Source organism: Watersipora subatra, chromosome 2 (genome assembly GCF_963576615.1).
Source record: "Watersipora subatra chromosome 2, tzWatSuba1.1, whole genome shotgun sequence".
Classification (NCBI taxonomy): domain Eukaryota; kingdom Metazoa; phylum Bryozoa; class Gymnolaemata; order Cheilostomatida; family Watersiporidae; genus Watersipora; species Watersipora subatra.
This window is the reverse complement of record NC_088709.1, coordinates 15258019-15277684: the sequence shown is the minus strand read 5'-3', so window position 1 is coordinate 15277684 and position 19666 is coordinate 15258019. Positions and strand designations below refer to the sequence as shown.

General features: G+C 36.1%; 3 protein-coding genes across 5 annotated transcripts; 1 reads left to right on the top strand and 2 right to left on the bottom strand.

Annotated features, from left to right (window-relative positions):
- The first annotated feature begins 668 nt into the window (after positions 1-668).
- Positions 669-6971, top strand: LOC137388853 (cyclic AMP-responsive element-binding protein 1-like). Of its 2 annotated transcripts, none has more exons than XM_068075316.1 (6): positions 669-762; positions 1511-1560; positions 2299-2506; positions 3729-3824; positions 5796-5967; positions 6225-6971. In XM_068075316.1, the coding sequence occupies exons 2-6, from the start codon at positions 1528-1530 to the stop codon at positions 6385-6387; spliced, it is 672 nt and encodes a 223-aa protein (XP_067931417.1). In that variant the 5' UTR covers positions 669-762; positions 1511-1527; the 3' UTR covers positions 6388-6971. The 2 variants fall into 2 exon arrangements, with proteins under 2 accessions (XP_067931417.1, XP_067931418.1); XM_068075317.1 differs by having other exon boundaries at positions 719-924.
- On the bottom strand, positions 6423-13057 carry LOC137388851 (uncharacterized). 2 transcript variants are annotated; one of them, XM_068075314.1, is made up of 8 exons: positions 12903-13057; positions 12453-12562; positions 11453-11548; positions 9404-10040; positions 9194-9284; positions 8765-8890; positions 8002-8117; positions 6423-7157 (listed from the first exon to the last, which is right to left on the bottom strand). In XM_068075314.1, exons 1-8 carry the CDS (start codon positions 13026-13028, stop codon positions 6978-6980), a joined length of 1482 nt encoding a protein of 493 aa, XP_067931415.1. In that variant the 5' UTR covers positions 13029-13057; the 3' UTR covers positions 6423-6977. The 2 variants fall into 2 exon arrangements, with proteins under 2 accessions (XP_067931415.1, XP_067931416.1); XM_068075315.1 differs by lacking the exon at positions 11453-11548.
- Positions 13058-13899: 842 nt separating this feature from the next.
- On the bottom strand, positions 13900-17692 carry LOC137387491 (uncharacterized). Its single transcript, XM_068073928.1, has 2 exons — positions 17355-17692; positions 13900-14638 (listed from the first exon to the last, which is right to left on the bottom strand). The coding sequence occupies exons 1-2, from the start codon at positions 17428-17430 to the stop codon at positions 14145-14147; spliced, it is 570 nt and encodes a 189-aa protein (XP_067930029.1). The 5' UTR covers positions 17431-17692; the 3' UTR covers positions 13900-14144.
- Positions 17693-19666: the final 1974 nt, after the last annotated feature.

Here is a 19666-nt window from a genome sequence, read left to right as displayed (position 1 = left end):
TTAAAATGTTATATTTATGGGGTGAGACAAACCACTCAAAGTATAATGGTATTCTAGAACTGTCACGCTATAATCAATAATCTTTCAAACACATCGCTTTTAAATACGCACATTGCCATTCTATTGTGTTTCTAACTCAGGCCTGCCAACCCAAGAGTGGCGCAATGCTTGAGATTTGGTTTTGGGGCAATTGATGTATCAATGATAGTATATATAAAATTGTGAAAATTGGGGCTAAAATCTCACACCTTTCCTATTTTTCTTTAGGGTGATTGCGTGAGTCTCACGCCCAATGCGTGAGAGTTGGCAGGTATGTTCCCCGTATGTTCTAACTGCATTTTTCGAAAAGTTTTTGTTGAAGTCATATTCCGTTACGTACAGGTATACGAATCCTTTGTAGAATTGTTTTCCCCCATATGTTAACGCTACTTCAAATGTACATGTAGATAGAAGTTGTCCTTTCCTTGATATTGTAAAACTTTGTCCATACGCGAAAGAAAATTACGCCGGACTGCTATTTATCTATTATTTTTTTAATATTTAAAAAAATAAAAGTTAAATTATGTGACCCTAAAATCAAGGATATTTTTACTTTTTTATTACACTTTTCCTTTAGTTACTCCGGGCCTTTTATGTCACGCGCAGTGATATTCTTTTGTTCTGATCCCAAGTTGATGACGCTAGTGAATTTCAGCTGACGTGAAAATTACGTGTCCAGTGAAATTACTCCAATATCGCTGACGAAAAATACGTAGTTGGTGGGTAAGTAAGGATAAACAATAGGGGAAAGCCCTCACGTGTAGGAGTTTTCTGAGTGTTCTTAAAGTACCTTTGATGACGCCAGAGAAAGCCTAAGATGATCTGGAACAGTTTCTTACATCAACTTACGTTTTCTTCTAATGCTACAGCTAATAAAATAAAATAGTGAGAAATCATAATTTATTCGTTATATTTCTCCTTATGCTATACCATACTTTACACATGTTCTTATGTTATGTTATAAATTGTTATATATGATACTATGTTGTACTAGTTATGCTGTGTGTGAATAAACAAAGAATAATTAAATTGTTGTCTTAGTCTAGCCGTATAGTACGTTTGTTATTTCCGGAAAATAAACAATAAGGATGTCCCACTATTATAGGTTCTGTTAATATTTAGTCAGAAGTTCTAGTAAGTTTTTGGGTGTACATAGATCTTTAGATAAGAGCCTAGAAACGAAGCAAGCGTGTTTAGAATAAATAGAAAGAGATGTTTATACGGCAGTTCTGAAAAATTACTAGAAAACATGGCAGGTACTGTGTACTCTGTATAGACGCTATATTTTATAATACTCAATGTTCTGTATACTGTAATTATTACTTCAAGTGCTGCATGTCAAGTTATTGACTTAACTGTTGGTTAAGCCTATAGACAAATTATTTCGGTGGTGGTCAGAGTTTGAAGGCAATATATGTGTTTCTTACATTTTTCAAACAAACATGTCATCATCATTCAAATCTCATTTTAGAACAATATATACAAGTTATGGATAACCTGGGCGATGATGACAATTCCAGCGTAAGTAACTTGTAAAATTGTTGATCATTTCACAAGTCGCCCTATAAATTGCTCTCTGGTTTTTCCCTACCATAACTGTGACTACTACTACTCATGAATTTTTTTGATTGTTCATGAAGAAACGTTACTACTGCCTAATAAATCAAATCTATTGTCAATATTTTCTGTTAGCTAGATAGATCTGTGCTTCTTTTTCTATTCGCCTGTTGTTGATCTTTACACTTTTTTCACTTGCCAGTTCATCGGCATAAAATATTCATATTGGGTAGTTTTACACACAAATTAAATAAAAATACGGTATTCAGTTAACACGTTCAACTACTAGCTTCTGGCATAGCGTGTGTTGAAGGTTGTCTATTAGGCCTATCCTTGATTCATAGATTTTGAAAGATTATGCTATTATTATGCTTAAGTTATATATTATGCTATATTATCTGTTGATAAAACAAGATAAGATATATGTGATTCATTCTTATTGCGTTAGCTTACATTTCATTTCTTTTCAACATCGACAGTTTTCAAAGGATGAATTTGCAGGTTGTTTTACGTTTGTCCATTATCCCTTAACCACTAGCCAACTACATATATACATGTATAGGCCCTATTCTATATATGTTTGGTACTTGAAATATGTTGCTGACAATGCTGTTACTACCTATCAGTAAGCTGTATGCCGGTCTCATTTTTTCCCCATTTATACCTAACAAATATTCAACCAGTATCAATTTTGTCTCATAGTCATTGGGAGATCAGGAAGACGTAGACAATGCTGCGCGCAGGGAGCTGCTGGCAAGGCGTCCGTCTTACAGAAAGATTCTAAATGATCTTTCTGGAACAGGCTCTGACATGATGGGGGATAAAATACAGGAAGAGGATGGAAGTGATGACAGCGGAAATCCTGACAATGGTAACGGACAGATCGTATACTCAAACAACAATGCCGTTGGTGAGTGTCTCCGCATATATAAGCTTTTGGGGTTCTTGCGTTACATAAACACTTGCTTTGCCAACTCTGACTGCCTTGTACACCTTGTACACCGCATCATTTTCATCTGTACTATATTGGAATGGTCAATGTTGGTTATGCGCTGCATAATACAATATCATAATAATAATATTATGTAGATTTTGTACATTTTTTATTAACTCTCTGAACACACATCTTACAGTCTTGGGGAATATATTTTACATCAAAAAGTATTTAATGACGCATTTTATTTGCTGTTTTCAAAATGGCTAAGTACAAATCAATATAGCAACGCCATCAGTCTTGTAGTTAAAAATTCTATCAAGAAAATACTTTTTTATTTATTTAGACAGTTTGCTATTGATTTGTGGGCTGACAGTTTATAGATCTTCTTTTTAATGTATTCAAGCCAAAATCAGTTGGCTGTTAACGTTTGTTTCCATTGTTAAATAAGTCACCAAATTGACTAAAACATTTAGCCGTTATGCATAGGCCTGTATTTATGTTAACTCATTTTAAACCATCGCCAGTTAACTCCCAAACTGTAAATATAATTAATTAATATAAATAGTTAATATCTATACTATATCTCATTCTAATCCATCTTTATGCCTTTTGGTTTTGTTTGTTAAGTCAATAAGCATTCTTAAGCATACATTTCTGCACCATAACTTTATGCATGCATATGACTCTATTCTGCGGAGCCAAGTGTGAGGTGTGATATGCATGCATATGACTCTACTCTGCTGAATCAAGTGTGAGGTGTGATATGCATGCATATGACTCCACTCTGCTGAGCCAGGTGTGAGGTGTAATATGAATGCATATGACTCCACTCTGCTGAACCAAGTGTGAGGTGTGATATGCATGCATATGACTTCACTCTGCTGAGTCAAGTGTGAGGTGTGATATGACATATGAATTTCATGTTACTTGTTTATTGCATATCAGGCATATGCAAGAGGAAAATGCTAGTAGTGTATTCTTGATACATTTCAAGTTGTTTTCGCCCAAATACAGCAGCAGTATTTGCTAGGTGTTGAGAAGGTGGTTAAAGCACCGATCTCGCTTGACCTCGCTTACTCATCGGCTGTGGGATGTACCGGCGACCAAGATGAATATAGTACCATTTCAAAAGTAATTCTGTAAGGAGGTTATTCCTATGTCTAATCTGTTTCCTAAACTGAGCATTGTCTTCCAGTAATACCAGCGAGTGCAATACAACTGACAGATGGAGCAGGCCATGGCATACAGACACTCACCATGAGCAACAGTGACCCCGCTGTTTCCTCATCAGGTATGTATCGATTTTTATCGGTTCACCTTCCTTTTATAGACTGAATCATAGCATAATGTACATATACAAAGTATGGGTGGTCTCTACATGCTATCAAACTTGTGTCTTAGCAATCTGATATGAGCATTTAAACTAACAGCTCATTGCTGGACTCTTTGTAAGGGAAAAGGTTCATGAACGTTGACAGTAGCATTGCACGCTAGTGTATTCACATTCATTAGGAGCATTTGATATTTATGCTTGCTGTTTTGTTGTGATTAGCTGGCTGATCTCAAGACAGTAGGTTTTCAAATAGAACGCGAAAGAAAGTAGTTCAACTCGCAATAAAAACTTTGTCACTATTAAATAATATTACATCATTTGAAATAATTGCTTCAATAAAAATATTTTTAAAAAAACAAATACCAAAAAGTGTGCAATTTTTATCACTACTGTCATAATAAATGCCCCTGATTTCTCCTTCGATGCGCTTAAGCCTTAAGACAATGTCGTTAACGGCATTTAGACTAGAAAAGGGTATTGTGTAAACACTAACCAAGTTTTGTTGTCTTGAAAGTTTATATTTGTTATAATGGTTTCTATTCATCCAAGTACACAGTTATAATTTTGCATAGCTCTGTAAATTAAACCTTAGCTCAAAAAGTGCTAGCCTAATCCGCCAAATCTGTATAGCAGAGGTTAGATTGATGCTGCACCTTCATTTGAAATTCTATGTAAATTATGTTCATTCGGGAGATTAGTATTTGCTACCTATGACATGGTAGATCATATACTGACTAATAAGTGGTTTTGTTAGAATTGTACCATCATTTGAAGGGGTGTACAGTTATTCCTAATATGCTGCTGTAAAAACTATCAATAATGTGATGAGGGCTGGTTTAGTCTGTTTCAAGTTAATTACAAGTAATTGCAACAAGTGACAGTCAACATATATATATATTTCTCAAAGTATGACTCATTCCAGCTATTGCGCTGATTATTTTACCAATGCGGATACGCGTTACGATGCCCCTGTTAAGAAATATTTTTATAAGGTTCGATAACTGTATCTGGTGTCAAGGCCAATTCTTCTCACGCGAACAATTATATCGTCTTCATAGGAAAGCCTCGAACTTATCTCTCCGTTCGGTCAGACAAAGACAGTACCATATCTCATTTTTACATTTGTACCAGTATCGAGAGGTACCAGTATCGTCGTATTCAAAGTTTTGATGGATAGCTTCTGGTGGAACAGTAACTTTTTTCATACACATACCCTTCTATGCAAGAATTGTTATTATTAATTCAACATATTCAGGATTTTCATTTTGTTTTCTCAGTTCATATCAATTCTATCATTACAAAATCATCTTTTATTGTAGTCGTAGCAAAACGACTTAATTTAGCTATTAATTGCTAACTATTTCGCATTTACATCTAAACTTTTTTATAGTCGTTTTATTTATTTTTTTTATTTGACCTGCGCAAAAGTATTTTCCTCATGATATGAAGTTTAAAAGTTGTTTCACAAAGTTTGGAAACCTTTACAGTTGTTTTTATTTTATCTCCTAATCACTGATATGTGGTTTGAAAGTTTGAATGGCAAATGTTATATGTTAAATACAAATCAATTTTCTGACCAAAGACTTTTTTATTATCCGGGCAACATCGGGTAGCACAGCTAGTATTAATACATATTTAGGTGAGGCTTTTACGAGTAAAATAAGTGTCTGGGCATTAAATTATAATAAATAATAATCATCACATAGAGGCTGCCTTTTCATTGGTCAGGCATTTAGCTGATACACAACTCTTCTGGCTGTCTCATTCTGTATAATATGGCTGATCAAATTGAGACAATCATGCGGTCAGCCACCTAGAAAGGCAATTAGGTGTAAGTATTGCATGCATGGCACTTCAGTTGTATTACTCTACTCGCACTAGTCTTGGTTTTCTATTGTCTGTCACGTTGCTCCTGTTTCCCATCTGTAGGTACTACGATAGTACAGTACGCCCAGGGCCCAGACGGGCAGTTGATTATACCCACAGGGTCAGCCTATCAACTTAGCGCCATAGGTGGCCAGGGTGTAGTTATGGCTACCGGAGGAGGCGGTGTTGGAGAAGAGGCATCTCGAAAGCGTGAACTTCGACTACTAAAAAATCGGTAATGAACAATCTCTGTCTCTGTGTTGTTAGTCATGCCGTTCATCGCCTGGTTGTTTGAGTTTGTCTCACCTGTACCAGTTTTGTCTATGTACACTTGTTGCTGAAAATCTATCACCAAATTCATTTTCCATTAGTATACAGCTAGCTGCATGCAAATATTCTATGCATTTTGGAATATTCCTGTTACTGTTGAATTGTCTAGTTGTATTTCTGTCGTGTTGACCATATGCCCTGATGCGTCTGACTGACTTGTAGAGAGGCAGCGAAAGAGTGCAGAAGGAAAAAGAAAGAGTACGTGAAGTGTCTTGAGAACCGTGTGGCTGTATTAGAGAATCAAAATAAGGCACTGATAGAGGAGTTGAAAAGTCTTAAAGAACTTTACTGTCAGAAAGACGGGGTGGGAATGCTACCTCCCTAGTAACATGCCATTCCACCTACTCGGTATACCCATAATTATCTAACACTATCAATATATTTTTATACTATATAATAGTGCAATGACCGACTGTGTTGACTCTCAGGCACATAGTCAAGCAGTGCTCATCCGCATGGCACTATTATAAGTGTACTGGTGTCAGGGACCAGCAGTGATCTGCATAAGGATGTCAAACAACATTACTAAATGTTTGTAGGATTTCTTCAGTTATCCTACAAGGTTAGATATAGGAATAAGCATGATTATACCTTAGCCTAAGGTTGATTAAACATGGCGGGCGTATATCTGCGCTACTGACTAAACGCTCACCTGCCTGTACCCTCCGCATCTCTATTTTTTCAGCTCTTTCGCAATGCATATTTGGTATTAAATCTCATTTATGCACAGTCATTGTAATATGCTGCTCACAGCCATGGGTATATACACAAATCTCACTGTTTTAGGTGAATATATGAATCCAAAGGGGTTATATATGATATTCTTTATTTTGTATACTATTTACCATATCTGGCCTTGACTATAGACTACATTGAACCATTTATGAATATAATGACTTCACAAACAAATATCTCTCATGATTTTTTTGGTCGATAGTTGTAGCGCGATTTAATTGCTTTAGGTTCCATTTCTTGCTGCAAAGCCACAAGGGAGCACATCTGCTGTCCTGATAATGTGGCTTGCATCGGGCCCTTTTTCAATGGTGGTGCTCTCTTTGTTAGTGGTCTCTTGAAGTCTTCTATCGGTTTACTCAACTGCAGAAGAAAATCAATGCTGACTTATTACTTGCTAAAACAAAACTGAAGTTTCTCAACACATAACAAGCTGCTTTGTTGATATGAGCAACACAATGGTTGCTTCACTGTTACGGTGCATGTTAGAGTACAGCTACAACACCAGAGTATACGAGTAGGGGTGAACATCTAAATACATTCAATTGTAACACCACACCATAGACCTATTAATTACACGTATAGTTAATAGGTCTATGCATCACACTCATCAGCCTGTGTATTACATAGATTGTGAGCAATGCATATTCCACAGCAGAACACGTTGCGCATAGCAACACCCATGGTTACACAGCACCATTTAAGCAGCCTAGCCAACGTATATTATGCATATCATCACATACGTTATCTACAGTATGGCAAACAACTCAACATATCCATCTTAGGCCCATACAAGCTACCCTAGATGCACTACACACCATGCGTAGCACCACACACCATGCGTAGCACCACACACACCATGCGTAGCACCACACACACCATGCGTAGCACCACACACACCATGCGTAGCACCACACACACCATGCGTAGCACCCCACACACCATGCGTAGCACCCCACACACCATGCGTAGCACCACACACACCATGCGTAGCACCACACACACCATGCGTAGCACCACACACACCATGCGTAGCACCACACACCATGCGTAGCACCACTGACACTCCATGCGTAGCACCCCAAACTCCATGCGTAGCACCCCACACTCCATGCGTAGCTTCATACGCAGCGCCCACTCTAACAAATATTTTCCACTCAGCACTGAGGCATACCATCCAACAAGAAAAACTCTATAGATTGCTTACAGCCAACTTTTTAATCCATTCTGTATTTTGATTGGTCTTGTCAAAGAACTCCTCATCACGCACGTATTCAAGGCTACGATCCCTTGCAGTTACATAGCTGGAGCTGCTGCGAGATGCTGGAACATATGGCAGAATTAAAAGCTATCAGTATTAAATACGCACTGTGATGCATCCTAACAGATGAGCCAACAAATTTGTATGAAGCTAATAGCATGACAACTAATCATAAACATCTAGTAAGTTTCCATACAGCGACATTTGCCATGTGGCACTGCAATGCCATCATGGAAATAGTCGTGTTGCTTTCATTCTGCCGTGATTCAGTGTCGCTGTTTGGAAGGTAAACACTCGCACGATGCGCCATCTTTGTGCCATGGAAACAGCCTTAGCGACCAATGGCGTCATACTTGCGTGTGTGCGTAGGACTTTCTTTCCTTACAGATACAACCTTGACATAGAGCATCACTGAATCATCGCTCTACTATAGAGCTATATGGAAATATGGTCTACACGTCGGCCCAGGGTTGGGCTTTGGCACTGGTGCCCCCAGATGTCACCACACTATAGCTGTATGGAAACTTAGTAAACGTAATGCATGATTATGATGCTAATAAACTTATAAATATTTGCATAGCTTTCTGTTCCTATCAATCAAAGGGTGCCTTATATCACCACATAAAGTATCAATGACTCTTATAGGCAGGTGATAAAAATGATAAAGTAACATTTCCTAAAAGTGTCAGCTCTAAAATAAGAATCTTACAATCTTGTTCAGGAGAGGCGCTGGCACTTCTCCGTGTTGTATGACAATGCTTTCGGTTGGCTAATGTAAGAGATCGTGATCTGCGAGGCCTTTTTCCATGACTACTGGCGGGAGAGACGCTTTTATCTAAAAAATCTTATAGCTAAAGTTCACAAAACACCATAAAAAAGGTGTAAATCTTCCTACGCTTTGAAAGTGATGGCCAGAAGCCTATGAGACCTGCCATATATATATATTAAAAAGGTGTTTTGGTATTTACAAACATATGATCAATGGTCAGACAAAATCATGCCAAGATTATTTGTTCAACAGCTCAACAACTAAGTCACCGTTTGAAAAGATCAAATAATAGTAGTCGTTGAAAAAACATAATATAAAATAAATTTTTCATCGCACTATAGCTATTTTTAATGAAGTGTGTTAACCAACCTGCACATTTCTCAGCAGTTGCCTCCTCCACAGACACTTCTTCAGGAGTAGGCACTAGTGGGTCCCCATTTTTACTGGCGGAGTCAACTCTCTGTATGATATAAATGCATATTCATATAAACAATAGACGTTGGAATGATTATTTTCTGATGTCAATCGATAGTTTCTATAACAGATAATACAAAGTAATATATACATGTAAGTGCATACTTCACAGACATCCCTGGTGTTATTTGCGGTCTCTGGACCTTCTTTAATAACTTCAGTGTCAGCTGTCTGGCAGGATGCCAAATCTATAGTATTGCCTTCTTTAGCTACGTCAGGTGCCTCGCAGGATGTTACAGTTGTACCAGAGGCTTCTTGAGGAATCTCGGCTGTTTGGCAAGCTGTCGAATCTGTAACATTGGCCTCATCTAAGATGAAAAGTTCGGTTTTCCCAATCTCACCGGTCCTCTCTAATTTAGTCTCCTCTGGCTTGTTTACAACGAGGTGTTCTGATTCATCAATAACTCTGTATCTTATTGCTATTTCTACAGTTCGATCAGAATCGGATTCCGATTGCGTTTCGGATGAGACCTGTTTAAACTGCTCGTCATCGTTGACAACAAACCGAAGTGTTAAAATACTTTTGGTACTTTGGTCTTCTACTTTCTCTTCGTCATGAGCAAAGGAACCAACACTTAGTGACCTCAGTGAAGAACTAGGGAGGAGGTTCAAGTGACTTATAGACTCGGAAACAGACGGAGTTTTGCTTTCTGCAGAGCCGCAGCTAATGTGGTCATCTGATTTGTCAGTCTGCAGGTTCATATCTGTGTCTGACGCTATTCTATGACTAGCAGTCAGGGGCCTATAAGAAGCGGAAGTGATGTTCGAGTACAAGTCATAACTCTATACCAAAACAGCTTATGAAGTATAGTTGGTGTAAAATAATTAATTACATATCAATTAAATACTGATAGCAATTATAATTAAACAATATTGTTATGTTGCAGCCCGCTTTCTCATCGGTGATGTTGTTCACCTGCACAAAATATATTCAATGTTGGATTATTTTCGCAAGTGATGGAAATGGAGTTCATATACATATCGAAAATGTAAATATTTTGTTTGCTCATGACATATTATTATACAGAACTGTTTTCCAAGATATGATTAGTGATAATAAAATATATACTATTCTGCATCAACACGGAATCATTGCTACAGTTCATCAGTGTAGATGGTCTGTACTCAAGGCTGGATGCTTCCAAGAGCTGCATGATGTCTCAGTAATAAAGTGAAGATAAAGAACATGGTGCCAGTTGAATAAGCAAACACTAGTAAAAAGATAAACAATCATTACTATAATATGAAGACAGTGATGGGAGGAGCAATCATTTCTTTCTTTTTAAAAATGAACTTACACAGAATTTTGGTAGATTTTATCAAAAAATATCAGTATTTTTTATCATCTGCGATTGTTCTTGATATTTGAGGTGGTTTGACTGCCAGGATGTTTCAAGATTACAATCAACAAAACTTAATCATAGTTAAAAGGCTCAAATCAAGCGAAAGTGCGATTATGACATCTATAAGTGTAAAGAAACTGACAGTACAGAGACGCATAACACTGCATCTTGAATGCAACAGCTGATATTAATGAGAGAAAAAGGCAACCGCGTAACTAGTGACGTCATTTCGACACATATTGCTCTTCTGAGCGTTTTAATCGCGATCAAGTTTTGTCAAATTCAACTTTAAAACATCCTGGTAGTCAGTTCACTTCAAACACCAAAAACAATTGCAAATGATAAAAAATACTAGTACTTTCTGATAAAATCTACTAAAATTTTGTGAAGTTTATCTTTAAATCAATTTACGATTGTAAATAATATAAATAACATAAATAATATAAATACAATAATATAAATAACATAAATAATATAAATACCATAAACAACATAAATAATATAAAAACCATAAATAACATAAAAAACATAAGTGTAAATAATATAAATAACAGAAATAATATAAATAACAAATATTATGAGTAACATAAATAATATAAAAACTATAAATAATTAAGATAACATAAATAGTGGAAATAACAGAAATAATATAAATAACAGAAATAATATAAATAACATAAATAACAGCAATAATATAAATAACATAAATAACACAAATAATTTTCTCAAAATTAGCTTGTTTTGGAGAAAAATATGTATATAAAAGATTAAAAATCACCCTCTTTTAATTTGTTTACCATTGAAAACTCACAATTGACAATCAATCTGTGGGGAGGAAGACTTGGACAAGTTATCATCTTTGGAAAGGGAAGACGACTGCTCTATTATTTCTTCTGTCACAGTTTCACTAACACAAAAAAAGAATTATCTTGATTACAGTAAGTTTCAAAGTGATTGCTGTTTTAGGCAAAGCTTAATCTTTCAAGGCTAATTCCCTACATTGAAGGCATCAGCGCTTTGATTTATTTGAAATTGACTGAAGAAAACATAGAACTTTAGAGCATAGAACTTTCATGTGTTTTTAGAGCATCCCTAAAAACACATGAAAACTGTTATTGGTAGTATTGTTCCAGCCTTCAAATTATTTCCTTTGCAGAAACATTGCTTCTATCTAATCAGTTTCCACTCCAATTTGCAGCAAAAAGTCATAAAATTTTAATATTTAACTGTTAACAATAGTTTTGGTAGTAAAAGAGGAAATATCAAATGTAAATTTGCAAGTAGCATGAAATAATAATTTTCAGTATTTGAAAAGTTGCACAATCAAAAAATTTTCAATCAGAATAAGACATAATTTAAAAATATATGGAAGATATTTGAACTTCGTTACCATTTAAACAAAATAAGAAAATTAAAGCTTGATAAGTATATTGCAACTAAGTCATGAGCTTGAAACCAATTCATCATAAAAAATTAAGTTACTTGTTATTTATGTAATAGAAATATTGATGTATAACAGATATCAAAACGGCAGCATTGGCTAATTAATGTATTGTTAATATATCAATATATTAATAATGTATTGATAATATAACGTTGTTTATACTATAAATCTATAGTACTATTATATAATTATAGTATAATATAATGCTGTTAATATAATATAAATGAGTATACCTCATTGCGAAGTTTACATTTTTATGACATCCTAAATCAATTTTTATAAATTCTTATGACTCGGCTCTGCTTATAGAGATTTTGTTTCATAGGATGAAAAATGTATTCAGACCTCAAAGTTAACAATGACTTACGGCTCATCTCCGCCTCCAGTAACTTTGTTCAAATTCTCTTGTTGACTATCACAGTCCCTAGTAGATATCGCACCAATTTTTAGCTCTACCCCTTTAGCAGGACTGGGATTCTAGAACAATTGGTCACTATTTGTAAAAACCTTTTAGAAAAGTCGCTCAAAATTCCAGCTAAATTTAAATCTCTGTCCTATTCTTGTAATCCATATATTCACTCATTCTAGAATTTCCTTTTAGTTATGCAATGAATTGCAATTAATTTAAAGAATTTGTGGTTGTAAGCTCACTTTATTCAGCTGAGAATACAGAGTGAGCGATTAGGGTACGCGAAGTAATAATTTTGATTGATGTAACAAAATTTTTTGACATAAATTGAGTCATTTTGCAAGGAAATTCCAATCAAACGTAGCTAATGAAGAAATTGTCATGACGCCTTATAAAAAACTTTCTTACCTTTTTATCCTTGTAACAAGCATGCATGCCAATATTCTGCTTATCATCAGTTACAGCAGCATCCACATGTGATCTAGGGTTCAATGTCTCAACTGTTTGAGCTTTACTTCTTTTAGATGGTCGCATTGAGCAGAAGCTATGTGTAAAGCAGAGCATTTTTAATTGGATTTGGCCTAAAATGCTTTTTAACCAAAAAATTAGATTTTTGGTAAAATCAATCGGCAAATAGGCTTATGGAAAAAATCATTCAGGTAATGTTGGTAATTCCCAAGCTGTCTTTACTTACAATTTACTCCTTAGGTAATCACCTATTCGCTCTATCAAACCAAATTTTACCAGAACAAACTAACTGTTCTCATGTAGATACATGAGATAATAGATAACGAGTAAATTTTTTGAAAATCAAGATTCGGGTAGACATGATTATTTTATGCTAACTTCAGCAGATCTTTTAACCTGTTTATAACGCTTCCAACTAAATGATTAATAAATTTAAAGAAAATAGTCTTTCATAAACCTTACGATTCGCAGTAGTTGTACATGAGGGACAAAAGGGGTGGCAAGGCCACACCTGCCAATGTCCCAGTGATAACTGGCTTTGCTAAGAGCTTTGGCTACCTCAGCTTCTCAAACGAAACATATTAGGTTATATTAATAGAAATAACATTTCAAAACACACTGTTACCTTTTAATCGCAAAATCTAGCAGCTGTAAAATCCTGTCATTATAATACCAGTTACAGACCACTGCTGGTTTCAAGGTTGCATGTAACGCGATCAAACTTGCTACTCTCCTAACATTGACGCATTACATCAGCAATAACATAACTTACCTACCATCATCAGCGCATGGTAGATCACACACACTGCAGCCATCTTCCACATCAGCTGGCAACAGGAAACCGCCGAAGGCCCTGCGAAGCCAGCTGATAAAAAGCATTGCTTTCCCATTTAACCAAATCAAACAAAGCCATTGCTTTGGATTGTTAGAACAAAGATTGATTGTTGGTAGAATATTTACCAGACAACAATTCTAAGACTGACAATAATCAGTTATAGTCCATTAATGGCATCATCAAAAAGTGCAGCAAAACAGATATTTACGCTGTAGCAGAACCACAAAAAAATGAATGTCCAGACAAAGCTATTACATAACTGTAAAATAACTACAACAATAAAAACTACTATATATAACATTTACATATTAAAGGAACATATGAAGACATAATGCATTTTCTATGAATCAGTTCAACTCCTCTATGCACGGCGGAGTCTGCCTGATATTTTTGTTAGTCGGTAGCTTAATATTATCTTCCGTCACTTCACCGAGTGAAGGCTGCTCCGGACAAGAACTCTCCTCGCTATCAGAAGACATATCAGGCATCATCGCCAGTCTCATTTCTACGTGAACACCATTATCTTCATCATCATTTTCGCTGTCGGAATCATTGCTGTCAGAGTCAGAAATGGGTACGAGCTGTACCAGACTATCTTGTCTAGAAAGGTCTGGTTCTGCTTGTTCGCTTTTAGCTATAGTCGGAATGAAGGCTTTCACCTTAGCCATGAGATCACTCTCAGGGATCCGACAGATGTTTGGCTTAGTCTGTGAAGGTAGCGCATGTTTGCTAGTTGATGTTTTGTTGCCTACTATAAGAAGGGAACTGATCGGCGATGTCACTTCCGGATCCAGACCCAACATCTGATCATTATTGATCATTGTCATGGAACACACTGCGCCTGCAGATATATTTGTACATGACAAAGGGCATTCGAGCCATGTTGCTCAATCATGAATGCAATAAACACTGTTACAGTACTCAAACTGACTGTAATAACCCTTAAAGGTTGACTTGCAACAAAATTCACATTACAGTTATTTGGTATCATAAGATTCACCATGTCTTACTATGTTGTGTTGTAGGCGCAAAATATATGGGAATGTGATTACAAGCTCTTAAAAGCTAAAAAAACGAACAGTTAATCGCAGACACACGAGACCGCCGTAGTTAGGATTCCCTTTCCAAAACGGCTCAAATGGGACGTAGTTGTACAGGATGGTTTCTGTTTACACTTTCATGCAACCTCATTCGAAAAAATATTTTCATAAATATACTTCACGCATTCAATAAAACCATGTCTATTGTTCTTACGCGTCTGTTTTATCGTCGTTGTAATGCTGTCACTTTTAGCACTGATATCTTATAACTTAACATAAAAATTCGTTAAACTTTTTAACCTTAGCTCGAAGGAGTACATATCATTGTCTGATAATCATGACGAGCCTGTTGGTCACCTGTGATAATCGAAAAGTGCTGCAAAAATTATTTGTGAAGTATTGGGTCACATGATCAGATTACGATTTGACGATTAGATAATGCCGAAACAAAACTGTAAAGTAGCGAGCATCTATATTTGATACGGGGTCTTCGGTAAAACCCGAAGCGTTTGTCATAAACTAGTGCTACGATAAGTTTTATATTGAGCTTTTTATTGGCCTTTCAATTCACGTGAAAACATCACGTGACAAGACGATAATCAAACTGTAATGACTACGTCAGATAAATAAAGAGATTCCAATCTACAGCGGCTTTTCGTTTTTGAGCTTTTAAGAGCTTGTAATCACATTTCCACATATTTGGCACCTACAACACAACAAAGTAAGACATGGTGAATCTTTTGATACCAAATAACTGTAATGTGAATTTTGTTGCAAGTCAACCTTTAAGCTCAGGCAGATATAGCAAAACTTTTACTAGATGTCATGTTGCCATGTTGTCAGATCTGTATGTTGCAGCTAAGCATGGAAAAGCGATTGCTAGCAAAAGAATTTGTAGACTGGCAGACTTGTAGAAAGCATAGTAAATGATTTAGTTTCATTGTTAGGAATGAAGTATAGATGCATATATCTGATGTCACACTATATCTGATGTCCTTCTTGACACTATCACTGGCCTTTTGTAAGACAAGACCATCGGCTAATCGATTGCAGACCAAACCTTTTAAGCGACCAAAGAGAAAAAATTGATGGCGTAGCTATGTAGAAATAATTAATAAACTATGTAATATATTGTAACATAAATGCATTATGTAATGAGTAAAAATTGAATGAAAAAAACTGTGTTGAATCTGCTAGTACCTGTAGCAAATTTGAGCACAATGAAACTCAACCGTGTGTAAAACCGCGCGTGCAACAAATGCATGTGTGACAACTGCACACGTGACAACCGTGCGTGTAACAATCGTACAAGCTTGTTTTCTCGTAAGAAACAATGTGTTATTATGGAAGTTGTTTTCTGTGGCTGACTTCAATGTTTATTTCAGAACCTATATCTCAGTTTAGGATGATGAAAAATCAGTAAATGACTTTTCACTGACTGGAGTCTATAATTGCTGATCAAAATACTGAGGAAATTTGCAAGTTTCAGACAAAAAAATTAGCATTAAGAAACACAGTAGACGCTCCTATAACGTATACTTCCTATAATGTAAATTCCAGATATCGTAAACTTTCTGTAACGTTTTTGCTTCCTACGATATAAAAAATTCCATATAACGTAAAGTGTCAAGTCGGGTGAGTTTTCAAATTCGAGTTTATTTCGCCGCAATCGCAAGAGAAAAGACGCCTTCTGTATATCGTTATATATAACGTTTGTGACATTCTAGTTCGTTGTTGTAAATCATTAAATGTGTCAACAAAAAGGCGAATAGGATAGCTGCGCATCGTTAATAAATACAAAGGTGATCAATTGGTTCAGGTGTTACAGCGTCCATCTACCAGTCTTAATGTCACAAGTTGGAGTATCGTCGAAAAATGATTTTTATCCCAACCTTGACTCCAGGATAGAGATAGATGCCGAACAGGTAGAACTGTTTTTTATAGTAAAAACTTTTTGTTGTTTTGTCTTATTGTAGACGTACAAAATATTTGTTATTAGTCATACTATGCAGAATAGACTGCTGTTCAGAAAAAACATGCGAATCGTTGTAAATGAACGTCGAAAATGTGCAGTCCCTATTAACTTGTTGTAAATCTACCGCGATCATGGTCTATAAAACTAGTGAGATTGATCATAAAAAGGAGAAAAGTCGTTTATGCAAACCAATAATTCTGCAGTTACAGTACAGCCTACAAATTGAAAGAGTTAAGTGAAGATTTTTCTTCCAACAAAGGGGTGAGTTTGAAAAGATCTTGGAACAGATTAGGCAATTTAAATGTATTTTACTGTTCTCATAACGTAAATTCCCTACAACGTAAACGTTCTTGGAACGGATTGTTTACGTTATAGGAGTGTCTACTGTACTGAAATGCTTAGTTACTATTGGTCTAACACATAGCATAGTTATCAGTAGTAGCCTTGCTATGCGCAGCTGTATCTAAAGTGGTTGAGTGAAGCAAGCAATGTCACTTAGACATAGAAATGTTAATGCAGTTTTTCGAATCAACTAAATGTACCGTGCTTCGGGTAAGATGCATAGTATGTCGTGTAAAGCAACAGTAGCTGTTGCACTTTGGACAACAGGACAGTCATGGAGATTTTCGGTTACACTGCCCTTCTCTGTGCAAAGGGCACCACCACAAAGCATTATTTTGGCTTTTTAACTCTGCTTAGCATTCAAATCCCTAGTTAACTGCTCTAGAACATAACAAGTTTGAGGAAGCAGTAAGAATGAGCAGTTTATGGCGTGGTGAAATCTCCAACCCGTGGTATTGAAAAGCTCTGACAATTTGAGTTCAGTACCAGTAAAATTAGTACCTGCAGATATTCCATCGAACATATTATGCAGGCCTCAATAAAATGGCAAAAATATAGGCTAATGAATAGTCAGAAATAACCATATAATTAGAAATAGTTGAAGAAACCAAATACCTAGGTGTTATCCTACAATCTAACCTGAAGTTTGACAAACATATAGACTCCAAAGCCAGAAGGGCGAGACAGCAGTTAGGCATGATTAAGCGTGTGCTATATGAAGCTCCTGAAAAGGCCAAACTCTTAGCATATACTAGTCTTTGCAGGCCACATATTGAGTATGCCTCCACTGTGTGGGACCCTTCTACTAAGCTACTACAACATGAACTTGAAATGGTGCAAAACAACGCACTACGTTTTATATGTAAACTGAAAGGAAGAGATAGCATCACCAAAGCTTTAGATACTTTAAATATGCAAACACTATGTGAAAGACGGAAGGTCAGTAGACAAAATCTGCTAATGCGACTCCTCTCCTCTGACAAGAATCACAACTCATTAATTACCACCTATGATGAATTAATGCAGGACCGAGTTAGTACGACTGTCACGCGAGCTGCTGGAAGAGGCGATCCTCCTACTATATATGCAAGAACGTCTGTTTATCACAACAGCTTTTTACCAAAGACTGTTCGTGAATTTAAAAAACTGTACATCACATCAACAATAAACAATTATTTGCTAATATGGCAATATATTACAATATTATCTAGTGTTAACAACTGCTCAACATATGAGGCGTGCCGCTTGCCGCAACCCGCTCTAGTACGTTCTATGAAGAAGATGTAAGATGTAACCAATGTATACTCCTAAGAAGTATTTACAATTACGAGTTAAATTTATCACCAGCTGGACACATCGCTAAACTTTATATCTCTTATCGACTTATCGTTCTAAGAAGGAAACTGTTATAGTATGCGTTACATTTAGTAAAGACCTTCATCGGCAGGGTAGCTCTTCGGCTACGAGTAGTGGTGCTGCTATAGTCCAAAAAATAAAAAAGTGAAAAAACGTTCAGATATATAAACTTAGAATAATTAACCCACAAAATGATAAGGTGAACAATACAAAGTAAGAAAAATTGAGGTCTAAGTATACAAGTAAAAGTGGGTATGGTAAAACTAGCTTAGATAAGACACGCTGGCAAATACACAGGCGGCTAACATAATTATTTGCAAGAGTGAACATAAAATAATTACACTGGCAAGCTGCTACGATAGTGACAAATCGTTTATTTTAAAATTTTAATGCAATAATGGGTACAGGATATCTTTACTACTTTTAACCGATTTTATGCCTCGATTTTTAAGAGGCAATTCAAGCATGTGTCCGAGTCTGCCTGTTCCGAGTCTCCAGGAGCAATATCACACAAGTTTCCTGAGCTTTTTAGTAAAAATAAAAATGAAGATCATTGTACCACTAGAAGTCAGCGTTCCTCGCAGCCCATGAATTTAACCGCAAATAACAACAAGTACCATAATAGCTTCCTTCCGAGAACTATACGAGATATGAAACTCGGAGATATATATGTCATACAATAAGCTTTTTTATTTTTTGTTTTTGAGGTTGTAATTTTAGTCTATACTTTTGATTGTACAAACTTGAGGCCTGCACAATATATTCATATGAATATCTGCAGGATCTATTTATACCGATACCGATACCGATGTGTCAAAGCAGCCCGAGCTACGTTTATATCATACTCGCGCAAGATATAGCCAACGTACTATGTGTGAAAAAGAGCCGTCCATACGGACAGCCTTTCGCGCAGTAAGTTTGTCTATGATCTCGTCTCCGTTGTTCAGCTTATTACACTGACGTCAACTGATATAACAAGCTGACTTACATTGAGGTTGTGCTCTCAATAACGCTGATTGAGAACACAACTTCTTACCTTTCATAATTTTGGCAACACTCGTATCCTCAAGCGGTAGCAGTTATCATATACACTTCTTTCTTGAGATATTGTTTTATTTGGTCCTTTATTTAAATTATAATGGTTATTACCAATTTT

What these genes read in the sequence shown, in the direction of transcription:
- LOC137388853 (XM_068075316.1), top strand. Translation starts at nt 1,528, where the DNA reads ATGGATAACCTGGGCGATGATGACAATTCCAGC. An exon ending in CTCAAACAACAATGCCGTTG is followed by an intron (nt 2,507 to 3,728) that starts GTGAGTGTCTCC and finishes ATTGTCTTCCAG; the next exon opens with TAATACCAGCGAGTGCAATA. An exon ending in CCCCGCTGTTTCCTCATCAG is followed by an intron (nt 3,825 to 5,795) that starts GTATGTATCGAT and finishes TCCCATCTGTAG; the next exon opens with GTACTACGATAGTACAGTAC.
- LOC137388851 (XM_068075314.1), bottom strand. Translation starts at nt 13,028, where the DNA reads ATGCGACCATCTAAAAGAAGTAAAGCTCAAACAGTTGAGACATTGAAC. An exon ending in CCACAGATTGATTGTCAATT is followed by an intron (nt 10,041 to 11,452) that starts GTGAGTTTTCAA and finishes CGCTTCTTATAG; the next exon opens with GCCCCTGACTGCTAGTCATA. An exon ending in AATGGATTAAAAAGTTGGCT is followed by an intron (nt 7,158 to 8,001) that starts GTAAGCAATCTA and finishes TTTCTTCTGCAG; the next exon opens with TTGAGTAAACCGATAGAAGA.
- LOC137387491 (XM_068073928.1), bottom strand. Translation starts at nt 17,430, where the DNA reads ATGACTGTCCTGTTGTCCAAAGTGCAACAGCTACTGTTGCTTTACACG. An exon ending in TGCATCTTACCCGAAGCACG is followed by an intron (nt 14,639 to 17,354) that starts GTACATTTAGTT and finishes ATATATCTGCAG; the next exon opens with GCGCAGTGTGTTCCATGACA.